This window comes from Gordionus sp. m RMFG-2023, chromosome 2, assembly GCF_954871325.1.
Source record: "Gordionus sp. m RMFG-2023 chromosome 2, tfGorSpeb1-WG-v2, whole genome shotgun sequence".
NCBI classification, from domain to species: Eukaryota; Metazoa; Nematomorpha; class Gordioida; order Chordodea; family Parachordodidae; genus Gordionus; species Gordionus sp. m RMFG-2023.
This window is the reverse complement of record NC_088776.1, coordinates 28,287,599-28,308,738: the sequence shown is the minus strand read 5'-3', so window position 1 is coordinate 28,308,738 and position 21,140 is coordinate 28,287,599. Positions and strand designations below refer to the sequence as shown.

The following is a 21,140-nucleotide window of genomic DNA, read 5'->3' as shown; positions in this document are numbered from 1 at the left end:
CCTGAACCTAAATTAAACCCTAATTTTTGGTAATCTAGCAGATATATTTATCTTTTAATAATTAAATGTTAAGATATAGACATGTCAATTTTTTCACGAACAAATTTGAGACCATATTTTTACCCCCGCTCCCAGGTCAAAATTATATACACCATATAAAGGTAGAACTATACTTATTTGATACCCACCCATTATCATATCAATATTTGGTGCCGATAAAATAATTCCTGACCTACGTAGAAATAGCTTAACTCATCTAGACATGGTTTGCAACCTATTCAATAGATCTAATTAGCTAGCGATTGATACCTCTAATAACCATATATTTATATATATTAATAAGGTCAAGAAAAATCAACTTAAGATATATTAATCTGTGCTAGGGGTTCGTGCTCATAGCTAGTTAAGTCGATTTTAAGATCCAAGCCCCTACAAAACCAACCAATAAATAACACTTATATAATAAGTAATAGAGTTTCATAAAATTTAAATTAACAGTTCACGACTCAAGTTCAGAACTAGAGTCGTAAAAATGACTCGAGTTATTGCTACTTCGACACGGAGTCAGGATTACTCGACTAACTAATTTTAAATTTAATAATAATAAACAAAAATATCGTAATTAAAAATAACTAATTAATTTGAAATATACTAGAGTCTAGTCTCTAGTCGATCAAATTTATAGAACTATTTGTCCTCTAATTGTCTCAAGTATATAATTCCTATTTACGACTCAAGTTGGAAGTCTAAAATAAAAAAATGTAATAAACAACATATATCTTAATTAAAATTAATTAATTTGAAATATTCGTCCTCTAGTCGTCGACTCAAGTTCATAAAATTATTCGTTATCTAGTCGACTCAAGTATATAGACATGAGTTCACAACTTGAGTCGACTTTAATTCATGACTTAAGTTCATAATTTAAGTCGCGACTTGAGTTAACGACTCAAGTTCATAACTCGAGTCGCGACTCAAGTTCACGCATCACTTTTGTTTTTTATACGAAAAATAGAATATTAAAATATTTTATTAATGAGCGATTTAAGATGTCGTGAATGAAAATTAGTAATTTGATTAAGTTTAAAAATTCCCTAGGATAAAAAAGTTTTCAATATTAAGATAAATTTTGGTAATTCGTGTTGATATTCTAGGGGAAATTATGAAGGTTTTCAATATAATATTTCAATATTTGTATCTTATAAAAACTAATAAAGATCTACTGATAAAATTGTATGTCTTTAGGAGCAATCTGACTTTCTAGCATTTCAAACATGTTTTTTATTAACAAATCAAAAGATTTACTAAAATAAGCCCGCACCAGTCATTTTTATTTTGAGGAACCGGCAAGAATTACGACAATGGAGGTGGAGGGGGTATGACGTAAGTCATTGAAATTAGAGAGTGCATAAGTCCATGGGAACTGGAACGGGCCCATATTTATTTTTGACATTTATAATCGTGTACAAATCTTTAAAATCAATTATACTAAAAAATATTTCTGAGCAATTAATAAATAGTTCTAAGCGTTTCATATATTTTTCTAAGGGACTCATTTTTTAATCTGAGGGTTCCAGTTTTATATCTGAGCAATTAAATTTATTAACTGAACATTAGGAAATCATAGAGCATTCAATATTTCTTCTGAGCATTAAGTATGTTTAAGAGATTTTTCTGAGCATTTCAGTTATAATCATGATTTAACAAAAATCATATAAGCATTGAAAATTTTTTCGCTCAAAATTAAAAATATAAAATCTATGATTTATTAAAAAAAACATTAAAGGGAAAATCATAGAAGATTTTTTTACAAAAAGCATCTACTATTTTGTTCAAAAATTTTCTACATGCTCAAAATATTTTTTTACGAAAAAATCTTCAATTATTTGATCTTCAAAAGTTTTTAATTTTGAACAAATGTTAAACCTTGGTTTTAATTCTGTGCGATTAAATAGGATTCAAATAATAATACGGATTCAAACCTTTCTGCCATCTATGAGCAAAATCTTTAGGCTTTTATTGGCTAAAATATTGGGCTAGCCGTTTTAAAAAATAGAGCTGTTTTAGTGTTGTTAATTTGCTTGGTCGTAAATTTTACGACCTAATCTAGTGCTCAGGCCTACTCTGAGCATGAACCCGGTTCATAGACCCGTGGTTTAGATCCGGGGTTTAGACCTGGGATAGAGACCCTTGGTTTAAACTCGGGGTTCAGATGAATAATGTTATTATTAATGCGTTTTAGTTTGTAAATTTTTTCCAGATTTGAACCACTTTTTAAGAATAACCCCGAAAAACCAGAATAGTTTTCAGCTAAAAAATTGGTCTAGCCGATTTTTTTGCCGGCTAAAAATTTATTTGGTTTGAAGAAGTTTAAAATTAATATTAGAAGTTATAATTTAAATTAAATTTTAAAAAATAATGTTTTTCTCAACATTTTCTTTAAAGTTTTTAAAAGTCAATGTGTTATTTTAATTATTATATAAACAAAATATTTTTTTCTGAATGGGTTTTCTTTTTAATTTAATAGACAACATGTGTCGTATTGGGATATAGAATCATGTGAGATTCGGAATCCCAATCTTTTTTTTAAAATATTTATTAATATTTAAAACCTATGGGGATTTGGAATATATTTCTTTAAAACTATTAAATAATATTTTTTTCTTCCTTTTTTGCCACCTGGCTGGCACCAGAAAATTTTATTTTTTTGAGATATTTTGTTATAATAAATAAATTATATAAATGATCAAAAAGGATAAGAGAATGTTTAAAAAAGTAAATAGTATAAAATTAAGGTATATAATGAATGAAAAGGAATAAGGTTAAAGGACATTTTTTTGTAAATTTATATAAAATCATAAATATTTTCACATGAATATATATTTTTAAAAAAATCCGAATAAAAAATAATTATTTATTGCAACTATGATTCAATGCAATATGATATTTCGTTGAACATTTGATGTTCTTGAAACACTCGCACATTTTATTCATGCAACCATTTAGCAATTGCATAACGATGTTTTCCAAAATTTTGTTACATTCGGGGAAGCTCCTAAATATTTTTAGCAATTTAGATAAAAAATTAATATATTTGTATATGAATTAATTTGAGGAAAAATAGCTTAAATGACCTATGATTGATATATCTTTGTTGGGAACTTCAACATCGTTTAATTTTATAGTTTTATATAGACTAGAGGCAATAAATGGTGCTGAAATTCTTCTTGCAGACGCTACCCATATTTTATTTTGTTCAATTTTTAATACTTTCCCTTCTAAATTTTTAGGACAGATATTTGTTATATCTGTCCTATGGATAGATAATATCAAGTGATGACCTAAGATAAAATTATTTTGTCCAATTATTTGAGAATAAATTATGTTTTGACGCCCACGATCATTTAAATATAAAATAAAAGAAGGAGTTCTTTTTAAAATATTAGAAATACTATTCTCAATATATTTGGTAGCACAACTATTTTTCCATGTAATTTTATGGATAACATATTTTGAACAAGGACTATTAGTAATATTATGGACAATTAAAAGCGCGAATCTTTGATAGAACCTTTGCTATTTTGTAGCAATATAGCTTCACAAAATTTTCCTCATTGGTAAACAATAAAAAACGGAATCGTTAAAAATATTATCTACATTTCCTTGAATAGATTTGTATTTGGGTGTTTTTAATATGGTTTTATATAAATTATATTCGTAAAAAAATTTGAGGCATTAAAAAAAATTTTAAACTAATATTAAAAATAAAATATTTGTATTAATATAAATTTTCAAAATGTAATAATTTAGATATTCCATGAAAAAAAAATTCTCGCCCAATAAGATTCTTAATTCATATTAAAAATATATTTTCATTTCAAAATGTAATAATTTAGAAATTCTATGAAAAAAATCTCACCCAATACAATTACTAATTTATATTAAATTTATTGATAATTCATATCAGTTATTTCAGAGACCTGCAGGTCTGGCTCTAAGCCCGGTCCGGGTATTCACTGGTAAAGTCGCATTTTAATTTTTTTAATATAAATACCCAGGCTGGGCAGTATATTTTAAAACCAAATATTTTAAATCGCCATTAAAAATATATATAATTTTTAAAAAAAATCCGGGCCGGGCCGTGCAAATGGTACCTCTGCAGGTCTCTGAGTTATTTTATTTCTAAAAATTAACGTGTGCTGGAAGAATTTCAACAAAATTTATTGCCTCTAGTCTATATAAAACTATAAAATTAAATGATTTTAAACTCCCAACAAATATATAACAATCATAAGCTATTTTTATAGTAACCACACATACTCCTCAAATTAATTCATGTACATAAAATATAATTAATTTATTTAAACTGCTAAAAAAATTTAAGAGCTTCCGGAATGTCACAAACTATGGGAAACCATCGTTATGGAAATGCAAAATGGGCTGCATGAATAAAAGGTGTTAGTGTTTCAAGAACAACCTTAAATTTCAACAAAATGTCATAGAGCATTGAAGAATTGTTGCAATAAATAATTTTTTTTTAATTCGGATTTTTTTAAAATATATATTCATGTGAAAATATTTAATATTTCATATAAATTTACAAAAACAAAAATAAATAATATTTTTCATTCATTTATATGCCTTAAATTTATACTATTTACTTTTTTTTTAATTTTCTTTTTATCCCTCATTTTGGCCTTTTAATTATATGGTGCCAGCCAGACGGCAAAAAGGAGAGAAAAAGTAATGATATTATTAATTTTTTTTCATGGGGATTCGGAATATTTTTTAAGCATGTTGTGATTCCGAATCCCACATGATTCCATATCCCAATACGACATATATAATCTCCGTAATCAAGAAATAACGTTTTCGTATAATCTTAATGTTATTTTTTCTATCAACTGCTATCATCTTAATGTTAATTTAATTTTTTCTATCAACTTCCTATCATCTTAATGTTGATAAATAGAAGGAGACTATATCCTCTAATGTTAAATTTTTTTTTTAAAAAGAAATATTTTTTTACATCAACGAGATTCGTCCCCAGACCTAACTTTACATAGGCAAACGTTCTTTCCAATTCGGCCCCTATATTAAATTATGACAATTCTTCTTATATATGAAACTATATTTTGATAAAGTAATTTAATTATATCAACATTTATATTTTTTTATTGGAAACTCCCGGTTTGAGAAAAAAATTTCAAAATTATAATCGGTCGGGCTGGGCTTGGAAAATATTTTTATAAATTATATTGGGCTGAGCTTGAAGAAAATTTTTCAAATTATTATCAGCTTGGACGCTTAATAATTTTTTTATTATAACTGTGAATCAAACATTGATCTAAAAAAAATTTTTTTTCAAGCATGGGCTCAGCCTGTTCAAAAAACCAAGGCCTATATTTTATTCCAGTTCTCAACTAACAAAATTATTATGATCTTTGGTTGGGGAAATTTTTTCAAAATTATTATGGCCATGGACCTTGCTTGAGAATTTTTTCAATATTAATTATTAGGCATAGGTAGGCATGTGCGCCGCCGGTCAAATGCTCCGCCGCCTGTGATTTTTGACCGCGCCGACGTCGTCGCCAAAATGTGTCGGCGCTTAAAACGACGCCGCCGATGTAAAAATTAAGCGGCGTGGCGGCGTGATACATATTTTTATTATTATAAATAATATTTATTCTAAATATTATTTATGAATTGTAATTAGAAGAAGAAATTAAATATTAAATTATTAAAAAATGCAATTTTATTTTTTAAAATTAATAAATATTATTTGCTATAAATTTGATTTGTAACAATCCATATAATACACGTTCGCTACTTTGGGCAGGTCTGTAAATAACGTGCTAGATAAAATAAGATTAGGACATTAAAATAGAAAAGGTATTGATATTATTTTTTATTTTATTCTTTTAATTTTTGATGCTTCAAATATTTTTAATAAAACCATAATGCAATTTACAACTCGTTATATAAATTTTAATTAATCATTTTTATTTTGTTGCCATTATAACATATATAAAAATAGCAGGACTCAAACAATTATAAAGGATGCAGCATTGCAATACCCTGTAACAAAATATAGTATATCCTTGCAAGCAAAGCCTTCTTTTGCATGGAAACATTTTGGAGCCTAAATATTAAAAACTGACACAAAGAATAAGAGAACCAGTGTTGCTACAGATAAAGTATTTTGTAATATATGCTTGCAAATACCCCTTGATAAAGATGGTGAGGATGAAAATAATTATTCATTTTCAGAGTAAATTTTTTGATTATTTTAAAAATATTTGTGAATTTTTTATTTAGTTATCGAATCAAATCTTTTTCAAATATATCAGCATATCAAACATAATAAAACACTTATCATGTAAAGAAAAAATATCTAAACAAAAAACCCATTGAAAAAGATACAAAATGGGTTGTGGTAAGGAATTATATTCTCATGTGTTGCAAGGATTTAATGCCATTCTCTTCTATAAATAATACTGGAATGCAAGATTTTCTAAAGGTTATTTGTAAAATCATTATAATTTTTTACAAGGCATAATTTTTATTTTAACTGTTAAGATATTTAATTATTTTTAATAGAATATTTAAATAACTGATATCATCCCACATTTAAAATTTTTTATGGCATAATATTTTTATTATTCACTTTTTATTATATAGAAATATGGCATTATTTCAGATACAAAAGATATACTAGATAGAACAACACTTGGCCGGAGTGGATTAGATGATGTTTATTTATCAATGAAAGCATACATATGCCAACAAATTAAAATAGGTCCTAAATATTGTGCTATAACTCTTGATATGTGGACTGACAAATATAGACGGCGAAATTATATTACCTTTACATTTCACGAGATAATAATTTTAATATTGTATTTTATATATTGCTGACACATCATGTCACTCAAAAACATACCGTTGAAACTATTCTTTCCGAGATAGAAAAAGTTGAAAATGAATTTTAGGGTCCAAGAAAATTCAAATGGTCACGGATAAAGGACCCAATGTAAAGAAAAGTGTTCATCTAGGAGAATATGACCATCATTTATGTTTGGGGCATGGATTACATAATCTAGTGACAGTCGATGGAATAATAAAAGTTAATAAATAGAAAATCTCATTAAAAAAGTGAGAGAAGTTATAGTTGCCTTAAGATTCAAAACAGCGGATTTTGAAATATAAAGGATATCGAAAATAGAAAATGTTTTAAATCGATATCATGTACATCGGATATTTTAGATTTGGATGATAATGATCCTTTTTATGAAGATTGCTTGTGGTTTGATGATGATAATGCAAATCAAAAATCATATGGGAAAAAAACATAAAACCTTAAAATTAAATGTGCCAACAAGTTGGCATAGTATTTTAATAATTCTGGAAAGTGTGACTGGCAATAACAAAAATCCTATAAATATTCTATTAAATAGAATAGAGAAACCGGATCTCAAATTATTTTCCGATTGGGACTTGGTGCATGAACTTTTAAATTTTCTTAAAACCTTCAAAAAAACTGTTGAATTTTTATCCGTCCAAAAAGGAGTTACTTACTATAAATTTATCCTTATTATTTCGTAGTGAAATTAAAAATCATTTAATTGTAAAAGAATATGATAGTCCTCCCATAGTATCCCTTAAACAAAATATGCTTACTAAATTGGATCATAGATTTCCAATAACAGATCCTCAGGTAGTATTTTAAAATACATAAATTATTTTTTATATATTATTTCTATTTGTTTTATTTTTTTACTTAGATGTTATGGGCACTTTTGGATCCTCGTTTTCAATCTCTATAAACATAGTAAATGAATATTTAAAGGAAAAAAATATTACTCCGATGCAATTTTTATGTCAACACGCTACCTATCTACGGCCTTACACCCACGAATTAAACGAATGTGAAATGATGGAAGTTGCTTCAAAACTCGATTATTTTAAGTCATTGGCTATGAATTCATCTATTCATAACAATAACCTGGAACAACAAAGACTATTTAACTAGTTTAGAAAAAGAGTGTTATTCATTATTTTCGCCTTATAATTTAAAGATAAAGATGTCTTAGATTTTTGGAAAAGAGCATTGGATCTTCCTAAACTTTGAATATTAGCTAGAAAGGTCCTGTGCGTACCATCTACGACACACCCAGCGAGCGTGTATTTTCCATAGCTGAGCTAACTCTGAACTCTAAAAGATCATTATTATGTCCAATATTTATACATGATGGCCTAATGGGTAAGATGTACGCTTGGAAACACGAGTATGAACAAGGACGCAGGTTCATTCCTGGTAAGAACCATAAAAACTTTCAAGTTTTTCTTCGATGACTGATGTGTAAAGACATATGGTATGATGAATTTCGGAGCTTAGAGATGACACCCCGGTCACCGACAGGCCTAGACAGCCGGGTGCTAAGGATACCTGTCCAATAAACAAAATGAAGGACACAAATGAAAATATGAATATGAAAGCTAGGGCGTTCCCTCCATGCGACGCGCAGGGTATAGACCTCCATCCTGTGAAAAGTAAAGTAAAGGTCAAAGCAAAGAAAACAAGAATAGCAAGTTTGAATATTGGGACGCTTAAAGGTAAGACGAGAGAATTGGCATCAATGTTGAACAAGAGAAAAGTTGATATAGCGTGCAAACAAGAGACGAAATGGAAAGGACAGTAGACTTTGATGATTGGAAATGGGTATAAATTGTACTATAATGGACTTGTTAGCAATAGAAACGGTGTGGGCATCATCCTCAGTCAAGATCTAACCTCCTCAGTTGTAGAAGTCAACAGGATCTCTGATAGACTAATGAAGATAAAACTCTGCATTGGTCAATCAATACTACACATCCTTTCATTATATGCTCCTCAAACGGGTTGCAAAGAAGAAGAGAAAGATGATTTTAGTATCCTCGATGAAGCTGTAATGGAAATCCCTAAGGATGACCTAGTCATAATTGGTGGTGACTTAAATGCGCATGTGGGGAAAGCAAGAGATAGCTACAAAAGGCATCATGGTGGTTTTGGATATGGAGAAAGAAATGATGAAGGAGAGCATATACTGAAATTTGCGCCAGCCTTCGACCTTGCCTTAACCAACACCTACTATAGGAAAAAGGATAGTCATTTAATAACATACGAAAGTGGTACAAGGAAAACACAGATAGATTACATACTAATCTCTCGCAGAATATTAAAAGATGTAATAGACTGCAAAGTCATCCCAGGAGAAGATATCGCCGCACAACACAAGCTACTAGTCATGGATTTACACATCTCAAATAAATCCACTCAAAACAAGATAAAACTGGAACCATGCATCAAATGGGGCAAATTAAAAACAATGACAGATGCCTTTGCAATCAATGCAAACATTGAAACAATAGATTCCTCACAAGTCAGTGAAAAAATGTGGACAGACCTTTCATCCAGATTAATAGACACTGCCAAATCGACACTAGGCTTGACAAGAGGAGGCAACAAATCATATAAAGAACTATGGTGGTGGAATGAAGAGGTACAAACCACTATACAAGAGAAAAAAGCCCTTTATAAATCTCCTCACAAATCTATACAATAAGATACTTGGAAATGAAGAGGTTCCTCAAAAATGGAGGGAGAGCTATCTAGTTCCTATCTTCAAAAATAAAGGGGATCCACATAATTGTCAAAATTACAGTGGCATAAAACTAATGTCACACTGTCTAAAACTATATGAAAAAATAATAGAAAAAAGATTAAGAGATATAATCGAAATAGGAGAGACTCAGTTTGGCTTTATGCCTGGAAGATCAACAACCGATGCTATCCACGCAATTAGGCAAATGAGTGAAAAATACAGGGAAAAGAACAAAAAGCTAAACATGGTCTTTCTCGATCTAGAAAAGGCCTTTGATAGAATCCCAAGAAAACTTATCTGGTGGGCGTTACGCCACAAAAATGTTCCCGAAAAATATATAAGAATAATACAGGATATGTATATGGGCCATACAACAATGGTCCGTAGCATAACAGGTACTTCAGCAGGCTTCACGATAGCCGAGGGAGTTCATCAAGGGTGGGCTCTCAGCCCACTTCTCTTCATTACAGTAATAGATGTATTAGCACAGTCTATAAATCAAACAGTCCCGTGGAATATGATATTTGCAGATGATATTGTGATACTTGCCGAATCTAAGGATGAAATGAAAGAAAGACTAGTGAGTTGGATAAATATCCTAGAAACGCACGGATTAAAAGTAAATAGAGAAAAGACGGAGTATATGGTGATAGGAGGAGATGAAACAGAGAGTATTGATATAAATGAATGGCAGATATGGGCAATTGAAAGCTGCAAATATTTGGGCTCCACTATACAAACAAACGGCACAATAGAAAAAGAGATAAAGAGTAAGATTAATCAAGGGTGGCTAAAGTGGAGATCTTTATCTGGAGTGCTATTTGATAAAAGAATCCCACACAAATTAAAGGGAAAAATTTACAGTTCCATAATACAACCAACTATTCTATATAGTTCGGAAACATGGCCAACCAAAAAATCAGACGAGAGAAGTCTACAAACCATGGAGATGAGAATGCTGAGGATGATTGCTAGGGTAACAAGAAAGGATAAAGTGCGCAGTACAAGAATACTAAGTAGTTTAAAGGTAGTGCCCATTAAGACTAAGTTAATGGTAAATAGACTTAGGTGGTATGGGCACACAATGAGAAGGCCTAAGAACTACATAGGAAATAAAGTTAAGAGTTTGGAAGTGATGGGCAAACGTAAAAGAGGAAGGCCAAAACTTCAATGGGACCATAAAGTTAGAGCCAATATAAAGAAGTATAAATTAGATAAAAGAGATTGTATTAATAACATAAAGTGGAGAGAGATGTTGAAGGAGCTTACCACCAGAAAAGGTGAAAGCTAAAGAGAAAAAAAAAATAATTAATAAAATCATTAATTTATATAAACAAAATAAAACAATTTTATTTTAAAAGTGTTTCCAATGAATTTATAATTTTAATTAAAAAATTTAAATTAGAAAATGTTTGAAGCCGCCACGCCGTCGCCGATTTTTGTAGCGGCGTCTAAATTGATTCGCCGACGCCAGGCGATCATTTTAAAAAAAGAAACGCCGCCGGAAAATGCTGTCGGCGCACATGTCTAGGCATAGGTGATCGGTAATATTTAAACAAATAATATTGATATGGGTATCAAGTAAAAATTTAAATTTTTGAGTCAAAACATAGAATTATCATTTAGTTTTAATGGATTGGACCTCGCCTGAAGGGGGGGGGGGTGTCATAAAGAGTAAAAATTGGATATTATTTTCAAATAGCAGGTAACAACTATCATAAGAGTGAGGAGAAAATTCTCATTCCCCGTCATTTTTGACGAACTCTATGCTGACTAACAAGAGCTCTGGTACTAGTAGTTATAAAGGAAACTGGAGATAGTAAACCCTGGGGGTAGGCAAACCACTTAATCTCATTTTAAAATTAAATATACCAGAAGGTTAAAATTTTATCCTTATATAGTTTTCATTAGTTTACATCTATAGGCAAAAAATATTTTGAAATAATTATTTATTAAAAATTTTATTTAAGTAAATTTTGATGAAATTTTCAAAAGATTTTTACATGACAAATTTTAATTTTTATTAAAATATATAATCATTTATATGTAAATTAAATTTTATTGCCAAGTTTTAAACACTCATCTATAATTTGGGTAAGTTTTATGAGTATTTATCATATCTAGATATTATTCCAATCATGCTTTGTCAATTTAGAGCTAGCGGGGTTTGCTAAACCATACAAGTCAATTATGGCAGTTAATAATGAAAAAAATTTCAAAATCTTGAAAAGACAATTTCATTGCTATTTATGATTGGTATTTAGGATTTATGCTAAGAAATCTTAATCTCTCCTAAAAATTCATATTTTTTTATGTCCAAAATTAAGTTTCAATTTTTATATATTAGCTTCAATTTATAAGTATTATGATATTTTGAACAATAAAATTATTCTATACGTATCATTATTAATAAATAAAAATGCATTTCTATTTACTATGGCCTAAAAAAACCACTAGTTTAGGAAACCCCGAAGTGTTTTGCATCACCCCGCTATTGGGGCTTGTTGAACCAAATTTTCACTTTTACAAAAAAATAAAATTTAAATAAAATGATTATATTCTTAAGATTTTTTATAAGGCACCATTATAGAGTATAGTTTTAGGTATCTAACCATATATTATTTTTTATATATCTATAAAAACCAGGAGCTAGAGCCAATTTTGTAAAAATTGGTTCGACTAACCCCAGTCTCCCCTAAATTTTTCATTTTGCCCATCAAGATAGACGGATGATCATACTTTAAAAGAATATCTTATAGGTGTGATTCACAAATTTACCTCATTTTCTACTAAATTTTAATATATTAATAAAGTATTTAGTACCATATACACAAACTAATTATCCCTCAACCCTATCATTTTTGACGGGTTATTAACAAGCAATTAATAAACAACTTCAAAAATAAGATGCTGATTGTTGAGGATAATTATTCAAAGTTTAAAAAATAATGTGTACAAGAGATAATTGTCGATAATATAACTAAGAAATTTTGTAAAGTTGTATGTATCCTAGCTCTGCAAAAGTTTAGAAGAGGGTTAGCTATATATAAACTATAATAATTTTGTATGTGAATTTAACATAATCTGGAAGAGAAAAAATGGCTAAGTCAAATTGACTCCAATCAAAAGCACCCCAATTTAATTACATATTTAAATGGTTAGAAAATGAGATTAATAATGTAGAATAAAATAATAAACAAAGCTTTAATTTAAAATTAGAATGTATAATATGATATAAGATTAGTAAATGAGATTTATTTTTTCTTAGTTTTCGTTTATTTGAACTCCGGGTCTAAACCATGGGTCTGAACCCCGGGTCTGTGCTCAGGGTTCGTGTTCAGAGCTGGTTTAGTCGATTTGTAGACCCAACCTCCGCGTCTGGATTCTATACAACCAACCAATTAACTACATTAGAGCCGTTAATATAGTCGATATCGATAAATTTAACTATCCGCTCTGATATATCTAAGTGACGTATAAAAAACTATTAATGATATAATGTGCATTTGGAATCATAGATTTTTTTAAATATGTTTTTCTAATTAATTGAAATAGTTTTTCTTTATATGCTCATTAATTATATTGATATATTTTTGTTAATTCTTATTCCACTATAGATATTTTTTCATTATATTTATAAAATAATTGAAAAAAAATCGGATTGGTTGATATCGGCAAAATTGGATATTTCTTTAAAAAGGTGTCTCGATTTAATATTTATACTATGATCAAAATCACTATTCCATATTTTAAATTTATAATGTATTTCTCAAAAACATACATAATTCTGAATTGTAAAAACTGAGAAATTTTAAGCAATGCATTAATAACTTTGATAAACTTAAGGAATTCCTTGAAATATTCGGGATGACTGTTAATGGTTAAGGATAATGGAATTACCACCCTATTAATATACATGATAGAATCTTCCAGATGTGCTAATTCTTTAGATTCATCTAGGCTAATCATAAAAATTAAAAAAAGGTGTTAATAAATATTATAAAAACTTGATTTTAATTTCCTTTAGATAACATCGGACTGTAATATGATTGAAGGTTTTTATTAAAGTATGTATTGCGATTCTTAACATTGTTGCATTTTCATTCTATAAATTTTTTTTATAATATTAAAAATGATTGATTTTACCTTTTCTTCTACAAAATTTAGCAAGAGGGGCAGTATCTTTCCAAAATTTCTAAATTTTGAGCTCAAAGAAACTACTGAGACTTTTATGATAATTTTTTTAAATTCGTCATTAGTTAACACACAATTCCTATGAAAATACTAGAAATAAATAATTATATAACAAATACTTGTAAAAGTTAATGTAAAATGATATCATGTCGTCTGTCCACCTAAAAATCGTAAATTTATAAATGATAATGCTATTGACTACTAATACTTCAAATTTTGTATAGAATGCAATAAATATTTTTTGAGTTGAATTCCGTTAGCAAATTTAGTTCCTGCATATAAAATTTGTTTTCTTTCGTTAAGAATCCTAAATTCAATCATATAATTTAAGATTGCTAAATTATATGGATTTATGTATAGTGGGCCATCGATTAAATCAAATTTCTGTATGAGATACTCAATAATTAAATACATGACTGGTGTTGACAGCTTAAAATAAAATTGCAAATAAAAATAGGTGAATTTTTTTCATTGAGTTTATTATAAAAAAACGAATTTAAAACAAAGGTCATATAAAAAACACTTAGCTATCATAAAAATATAGCGCATATTTTAAAAAACAAACTGATTAAAAAATTAAATTTAAAAAAAAAGATTGTCTTATTTGTATTGTTATGTGAAATTATGAATAACAAAGCAATTACTTTGATGAATAGCCATCGTAATGGCTTGTTTGAAATAGAGGCTTCATTATGATCGCCACTTATTTGGCTTAATTTTCTTTCTACTAATGATAAATTTAGGGATTATTGTAAATATTCTTTTTAATTAAATGTGAATGTTATGTTCTTCACGAATAAATTAAAAAAGCTGATACATAATTTGGTAATGATAATTTAAAAGTATCTTGTATTTAAGATACTCTAATTTAGCAAATGATACAAATATCTTTTATCATGTATCTTTTTGATATTTTGAAAAAGATACTAGTATCTGTATCTAAGATTCATTTTTTTATAAAGAATCTGTATCTAGATTTTGGTAGAGGGCTACACTTTTTAATATCTTATAGATGAAAGATTGTGACATTGGTCTATAATTTATTGTTTGTTTAAAATTTTTATGGTAAAATGCAAAATGCCTATCGTTTTACCCCTTTCTCCCCTACAGAAAAGATATTGAAATAAAATTATGTATTTTATAGATTTTATATTCTTTATAAAGTTATAATTTAGAGTTTCAATGATTTGATCTTTCAAAACATTTATTCGAGATAATTTAATGAAAGAGTAATACATAATTTGCTTAATGCAATCCATAACTCCTCATCATATAAAATTTATTTTTATTATAAAATAAAATTTTAATTAATGATTTTTATTTTATAGCCATTTTAACATATATAAATATAGCAGGACTATCGCCGGGGTGGCCTAATAAGTTATGATGTATGTCTGGAAACAGAAGGATGAAGAGGATGCAGATTCAATTCTGGTAAGGAGCATAAAAATTTTCAGGTTTTTCTTCGATGACAGATGTTTAAAGATATATGGTAAGATGAATTTCGGAGCTTAGAGATGACACCCCGGTCACTGACAGACCTGGACAGCCGGGTGCTAAGGATAGGTGTCCAATAAACAAAATGAAAATATGAATATGAAAGCTAGGGTGTTCCCTCCAAGCGATGTGCAGGGTGAGGCTCTCCTGCGAAAAGTAAAATAAAGGTCAAAGCAAGAAGACAAGATTAGCAAGTTTGAATATTGATAAGACGAGAGAATTGGCATCAGTGTTGAACAAGAGAATAGTTGATATAGCGTGCATACAAGAGACGAAATGGAAAGGTCAAAAGACTTTAATATTGGAGATGGGTATAAATTGTACTATAATAGAATTGTTAGCAATAGGAACAGTGTTAGCATCATCCTCAGTCAAGATCTAACCTCCTCTGTAGTAGAAGTCAACAGGATTTCTGATAGACTAATGAAGATAAAACTTTGCATTAGTCAATCAATACTACACATCCTTTCAGTATATGCTCCTCAACGGGTTGCAAGGAAGAAGAGAAAGATGACTTTAGAGCTATCCTTGATGAAGCTGTAATGGAAATCCCTAAGGATGACCTAGTCATAATAGGTGGTGACTTAAATGTGCATGTGGGAAAAGCAAGAGATAGCTACAAAAGGCATCATGGTGGTTTTGGATATGGAGAAAGAAAAGATGAAGGAGAGCATGTACTGAAATTTGTGCAAGCCTTCAACCTTGCCTTAACCAACACCTACTATAGGAAAAAAGACAGTCATTTAATAACATATGAAAGTGGTACAAGGAAAACACAGATAGATTACAAGCTAATCTCTTGCAGACGATTAAAAGATGTAATAGACTGCAAAGTCATCCCAGTAGAAGATATCCCCATGCAAAACAAGCTACTATTCATGGATTTAAATATCTCAAATAAATCCACTCAAAATAAGATAAAACTTGAACAATGCATCAAATGGGGTAAATTAAAAACAATGACAGATGCCTTTGCAATCAATGCAAACATTGAAACAATAGATTCCTCAAAAAAATGTGGATAGACCTTTCATCCAGATTAATAGACACTGCCAAATCGACACTGGGCTTGGCAAGGGGAGGAATCATACAAAGGACTATGGTGGTGGAATGAAGAGGTACACATCACTATATAGGGGAAAAAAGCCCTTTATAATGGTACAAATCCAAAAACCCAGATGACAAGACAAGATACAAAAAAATCCAAGATAATAGCTACAAAGGGAAGTGTCTTATTTTAATTTTTATACAAATTATAACAAATAATTTGATGAAATATATATAGTATAGTTTATTCATCACATCAATTTTTTTTATTAACATATTTAAATAAAAAATGAAATTTTTGAGATGTTTATAGAATCAGAAAAATAAATAAGGGGTTTTACCCATTTAAGGGAAATAAAAGCAAATTTTTGCCTAGATAATTATTCATTTATAAATTATAAGTCAGATTTTACATCTTTAGATAAAAAAATTAGTAACATTATATAAAATTATTAATGGTAATTGTATTATAATTTCCAGAAATATATATGTATGTATAAATATTTAAAATGAATTGATTTATTTTACCGTTTCTATCAAAACTCTATTAATTGATATGATTTGAATATGTGGTGATGAATTTATCTTAAATAACAAGCTAATATTATCAATCCATTCTTTGGCAAGAGAAATAACTTTTTCAGAATCGATCATACGATCCTTTTCTGTCATATTATTATATTTTATTTATAAACCCTTAAATGTACCTTTTAATACCTCTATCAAATTTTCTAAATTTTTGAATTTTGTATCGTAATCCATATATTTTAATAACTATTGTATATAATATAAAAATGGCTGACATGATAGGTCATGTGTGATATCTGTCAAACTAACAACACTATATTCTTAAAAAAATTCATGAATATTTTTTTCCCTTTATGAAATAGCAAACCGTTTTATTGCACTATCCGATTTCGATCAATATCATTAATATTATATAATACCAATTAATGCATTTGAGATGCCGAAAATTGAAGTTACTAGTGGCCATTTTTATAAGAAACATATGATATTCTCGTAGTTTTCATAATCGAACAATTTTCACAAAATGAAATGCATTATCACAAACCGACTCCCAACGTGAAGCTAAACTAAACGCCAAAAATTTTCGATCGTTTTACTTTTTTTTAAACACTAGAAATAACTATATTATTTTATTGTCCTCAGATCGAACGAGAATACCCGCCGAATTTAATCATATTAATAAGCAGTGGAAAAGAAACTAACGAGGATTCCCTAAGTTACTGTAAATAAAATAGGAACAAGTCTAACGCTAAATCTCCTATTCGTAACTAGTGGTGATAAATAAATGTGAAGGAAAGCGATATTCTATCGTTCAAGCGTTTTTCAAGTTCATTTGATTGCAGCTCATACCTATGGAGGTTACGAAGCCGTGTACAGTTTTGACGGTCGATGAGTATTCGGTAAAGTCGGGTCATTGGATTGCAACCTAACGGGTGGTAAACCCGATCTAAGACTAAATATCGACACGAAACCTATAGCAAGCAAGTACAGTAAGGGAAAGTTGAAATGAACTTTAAAGACAAAACGTGAAACCGCATAGTCGTTGGGGAGAAAGGCCGTTTAATGATTCCGCAACCGATAGCGAGCGTTTTGTTTCGTGTGACGAGTTCGATCATCACACATCACGAGTTATCGGAATAATCAGTTCACGATCGACGACAGTTACAAACCTTGGTTGCTTTCATAGTGTGACCTAATGTTACTGAGGCAGGGCCAAAGAGAGAAAGATGTAGTGGTTTTCCACCACCATTCTTCCAAGCTCTCGCCGTTACCTGGTACGCTCATCTGATGATAAGGTACGCAATGTTTATAGTTCGACACTTTTCAGACCATTCCTAAAACACGGACCAAGGAGTCTAACAGGTGCGCGAATCTCGGGGTCCAATTTTTTGAAAACCTAGAGGTGCAACAAAAGTAAAGGATCCTTTTTACGAGGTCCGAGGAAAGCTACCGATTTTGGTGTATAGCCTTTCCGTACTGCCCTAATAGGAGAAATCGCGATGCTGTGGAAAAAGAGCGCCGCCTTGGGGTCCGAAAGATGACGAACTTTGCTTGGGCAGATTAAACTAGAGGAAACTCTGGTGGAGTTTCGAAGCCATTCTGATATGAAAATCGATCGTGAAACTAGGATATAAATCGAATCATCTAGAGCTGGTTATTTCCGAAAAACAGTTTTATCCAGTAAAGTGAAGTATTGGTAAGCAGATTAGATGATGTGGGATGAACCAAAAGCCGGGTAAAGGCGCCCGATATAACGCTCATTAGACACCTCAAAAGTTGTAGGTTGATATAGACAGCAGGACGAATTCCATCAAATATATTTATTAATTATTTTATCGAGGTCGGAATCCGCTAGGGAGTGTGTAAGAACTCACCTGTCTAATCAACTAACCCTAAAAATGTATAGCGCTATTGCATCAAGGCTATACCCGGCTGTTCGGAACAATTTGTTCAAATCAATCTCAAACTAGTAGGAAAATTGCGGGGATGAGTACAGAAGGATTCCACGTAAGCCAATCAGGAGCCGACTCGGCGTAGATCTTGGTGAAAGTAACAAATTTTCAAGTGGGAACCTTGAAGACTTATGTGGAGAAAGGTTGCTTATGAACAGCACTTGCACATATCATCGAGTCGGCTTGCGTTGCCGCAATTATTGCTTCTACGGCGAAACAATATCCAACTCCGTAACCAAGTTCTGGAATAATGACTCGATTCCTTTCGGCAAGCGAAGCGGTCGCATAATGTCAGGCCGCTTTACAACGAATGTAATCAATTGATCCTTTTTTCATGCCATTTATTATATATGATTTATATCCAAATCTATATAATATTTAAATAAAATTGTTTTCTTTATTACAAGATTTTTCAAATTTATTTGAACTAATCAAATAAAATTAAAGGCAATCTTATGAATATTTTTTTAAATTTTCCTTACTTTATTATTATTTACTTATATAAATTACTAGATGAATTAAAACAAAGTGAATCTACCAGGCCGATTCTAGACCTAAGCCCCTCCCCACAATTTCAAACTGCGCCCCCCCCCTCCCCACCCAAAAAAAAATCCCCCTTTTTTTAGTTCTTGAATATTTTTTATATTTTTTAATACATTTTTTAAAAATAAGAATGCAATGGGAGAGAAATAACTTTTGTACAAACCACTATCGGTTTAATAAAACTATTTATTCATGTGCGGAATTATCTAATAGCGTTAACACACAATGTAATGAGGAAGGAAATGTAAATATAATTAATTCGGTGTAGAATGAAAAGGATCAAGATGCCAAGATTCAGAATAAGGAAAATGCGTATAGGACAATTTAGCAAAATATTTATAGCGAGACAGTTTTTCGCAAAACTTTTATCGCGAACTAATTTTATAGCGAAGGTAATATCGCTATGCCAATTCTGCGAATTTTTTACCGCAAAGCATTTTTAGCGAAGACAATATCGCGAACTAATTTTATAGCGAAGGTAATATCGCTAAACCAATTCCGCGAATTTTCTTCCTTAAAGCATTTTTAGCGAAGACAATATCGTGAAACACATTATCGCAAATTTATTTCCGCCAAGCTCCCGCCAATACTTTAGAGCGACTACATTTTAGCGGAACTTCTATCGCAACCCTTTATAGCAAATTTTCTACCGCTAATGTATTTGCAAAAAATTACCGCGAAGCAGTAAATATATTGCCATTTCATTTATTTAAATGAAAAAAAACATATTATATTAATTTACCCACCAAAGTTCCTTAAATCATAAACGCCAAACATATTAACCATATTTTGTTACTTATTGTCTATTAAGTAAGCATGGAATATCTAATGTGATAGAAAATAAATTCTTTCTGGTCTCTCCCACTTATAGATGTAAGTACGCTGGGGCATTTTGGTTTAAGTTTTTACCTCAATTAGTTTACTACCCTTCCCCCTTCCACCCCCCATATATTATTATATGTGATTTATATTTTTACTGATTTTCTCACATTATTTTTAAAAATCTTAGATTATTTTTAATTTTCACACAATTTTTATTATTAAATTTTCAGAGTTAATATTTATTAAAGATTTTTCTAAATTGTTGTGTAAATAATAAATGGGAAACCCATTTTAAAAAAAAATATTTCTCTAAAAAATTATTGTTCCTTTATCGGAACCCAGAGAACAAAACCTGAAATGTAAATTATATATAATGTCTAATATGATTTTTAAAAAAAGTTTCATAGAGATTCATGCTACATTTTTTTATATGCTTCCCAATTATAATTATTAGATAATGAAAATAGTTTTTTCAACAAAATTTTTGGTAGATGAAATTTTGCATTTTAAATTTTTTTTAGTGATAATATTATAATTAGGGGATGATCCCATAAATAAAAAAAATAAAAAAAATTACTAAATACCTGCACAGTTTTTAAAAAGTATAAGGGTAAGGTAAATTTTTGTAAACTTTACATTTTTTTATTATTATAATACTATAATTAAAGGAAGATCTCATAATAAATAAAATTTAAGCAAGTTTAGGAAAATTAGCATAACTTTTTTTCTGGAAATAAATAATAATCTAAAATTTTGAATTAGGGGTAAAATAGACCGCACCTTTGAAGTTTAAGTGATTTTTTTAACCTTTGTAATGAAATGTTAAATCGAAATATAATAGTAAATGACTCAATTAAATATAGTATTAAAATTTATACACGAAATATAGTATTAAATGACGCAATTTTATTCA

The 21,140-nt window shown here is 29.6% G+C and overlaps 1 protein-coding gene across 1 annotated transcript in view; it reads right to left on the bottom strand.

Annotated features, from left to right (window-relative positions):
* Positions 1-17,144, bottom strand: part of LOC135924230 (uncharacterized) — a 62,269-nt gene extending 45,125 nt beyond the window's left edge. The window contains exons 1-7 of the mRNA XM_065459282.1: positions 17,090-17,144; positions 16,911-17,047; positions 14,047-14,267; positions 13,958-13,999; positions 13,791-13,917; positions 13,652-13,749; positions 13,476-13,605 (exon numbers count right to left, since the gene is read on the bottom strand). Of these exons, the coding sequence (XP_065315354.1) occupies positions 13,476-13,605; positions 13,652-13,749; positions 13,791-13,917; positions 13,958-13,999; positions 14,047-14,267; positions 16,911-17,047; positions 17,090-17,144 (810 nt within the window). The remainder of the gene's footprint in view (positions 1-13,475; positions 13,606-13,651; positions 13,750-13,790; positions 13,918-13,957; positions 14,000-14,046; positions 14,268-16,910; positions 17,048-17,089) is intronic.
* Positions 17,145-21,140: the final 3,996 nt, after the last annotated feature.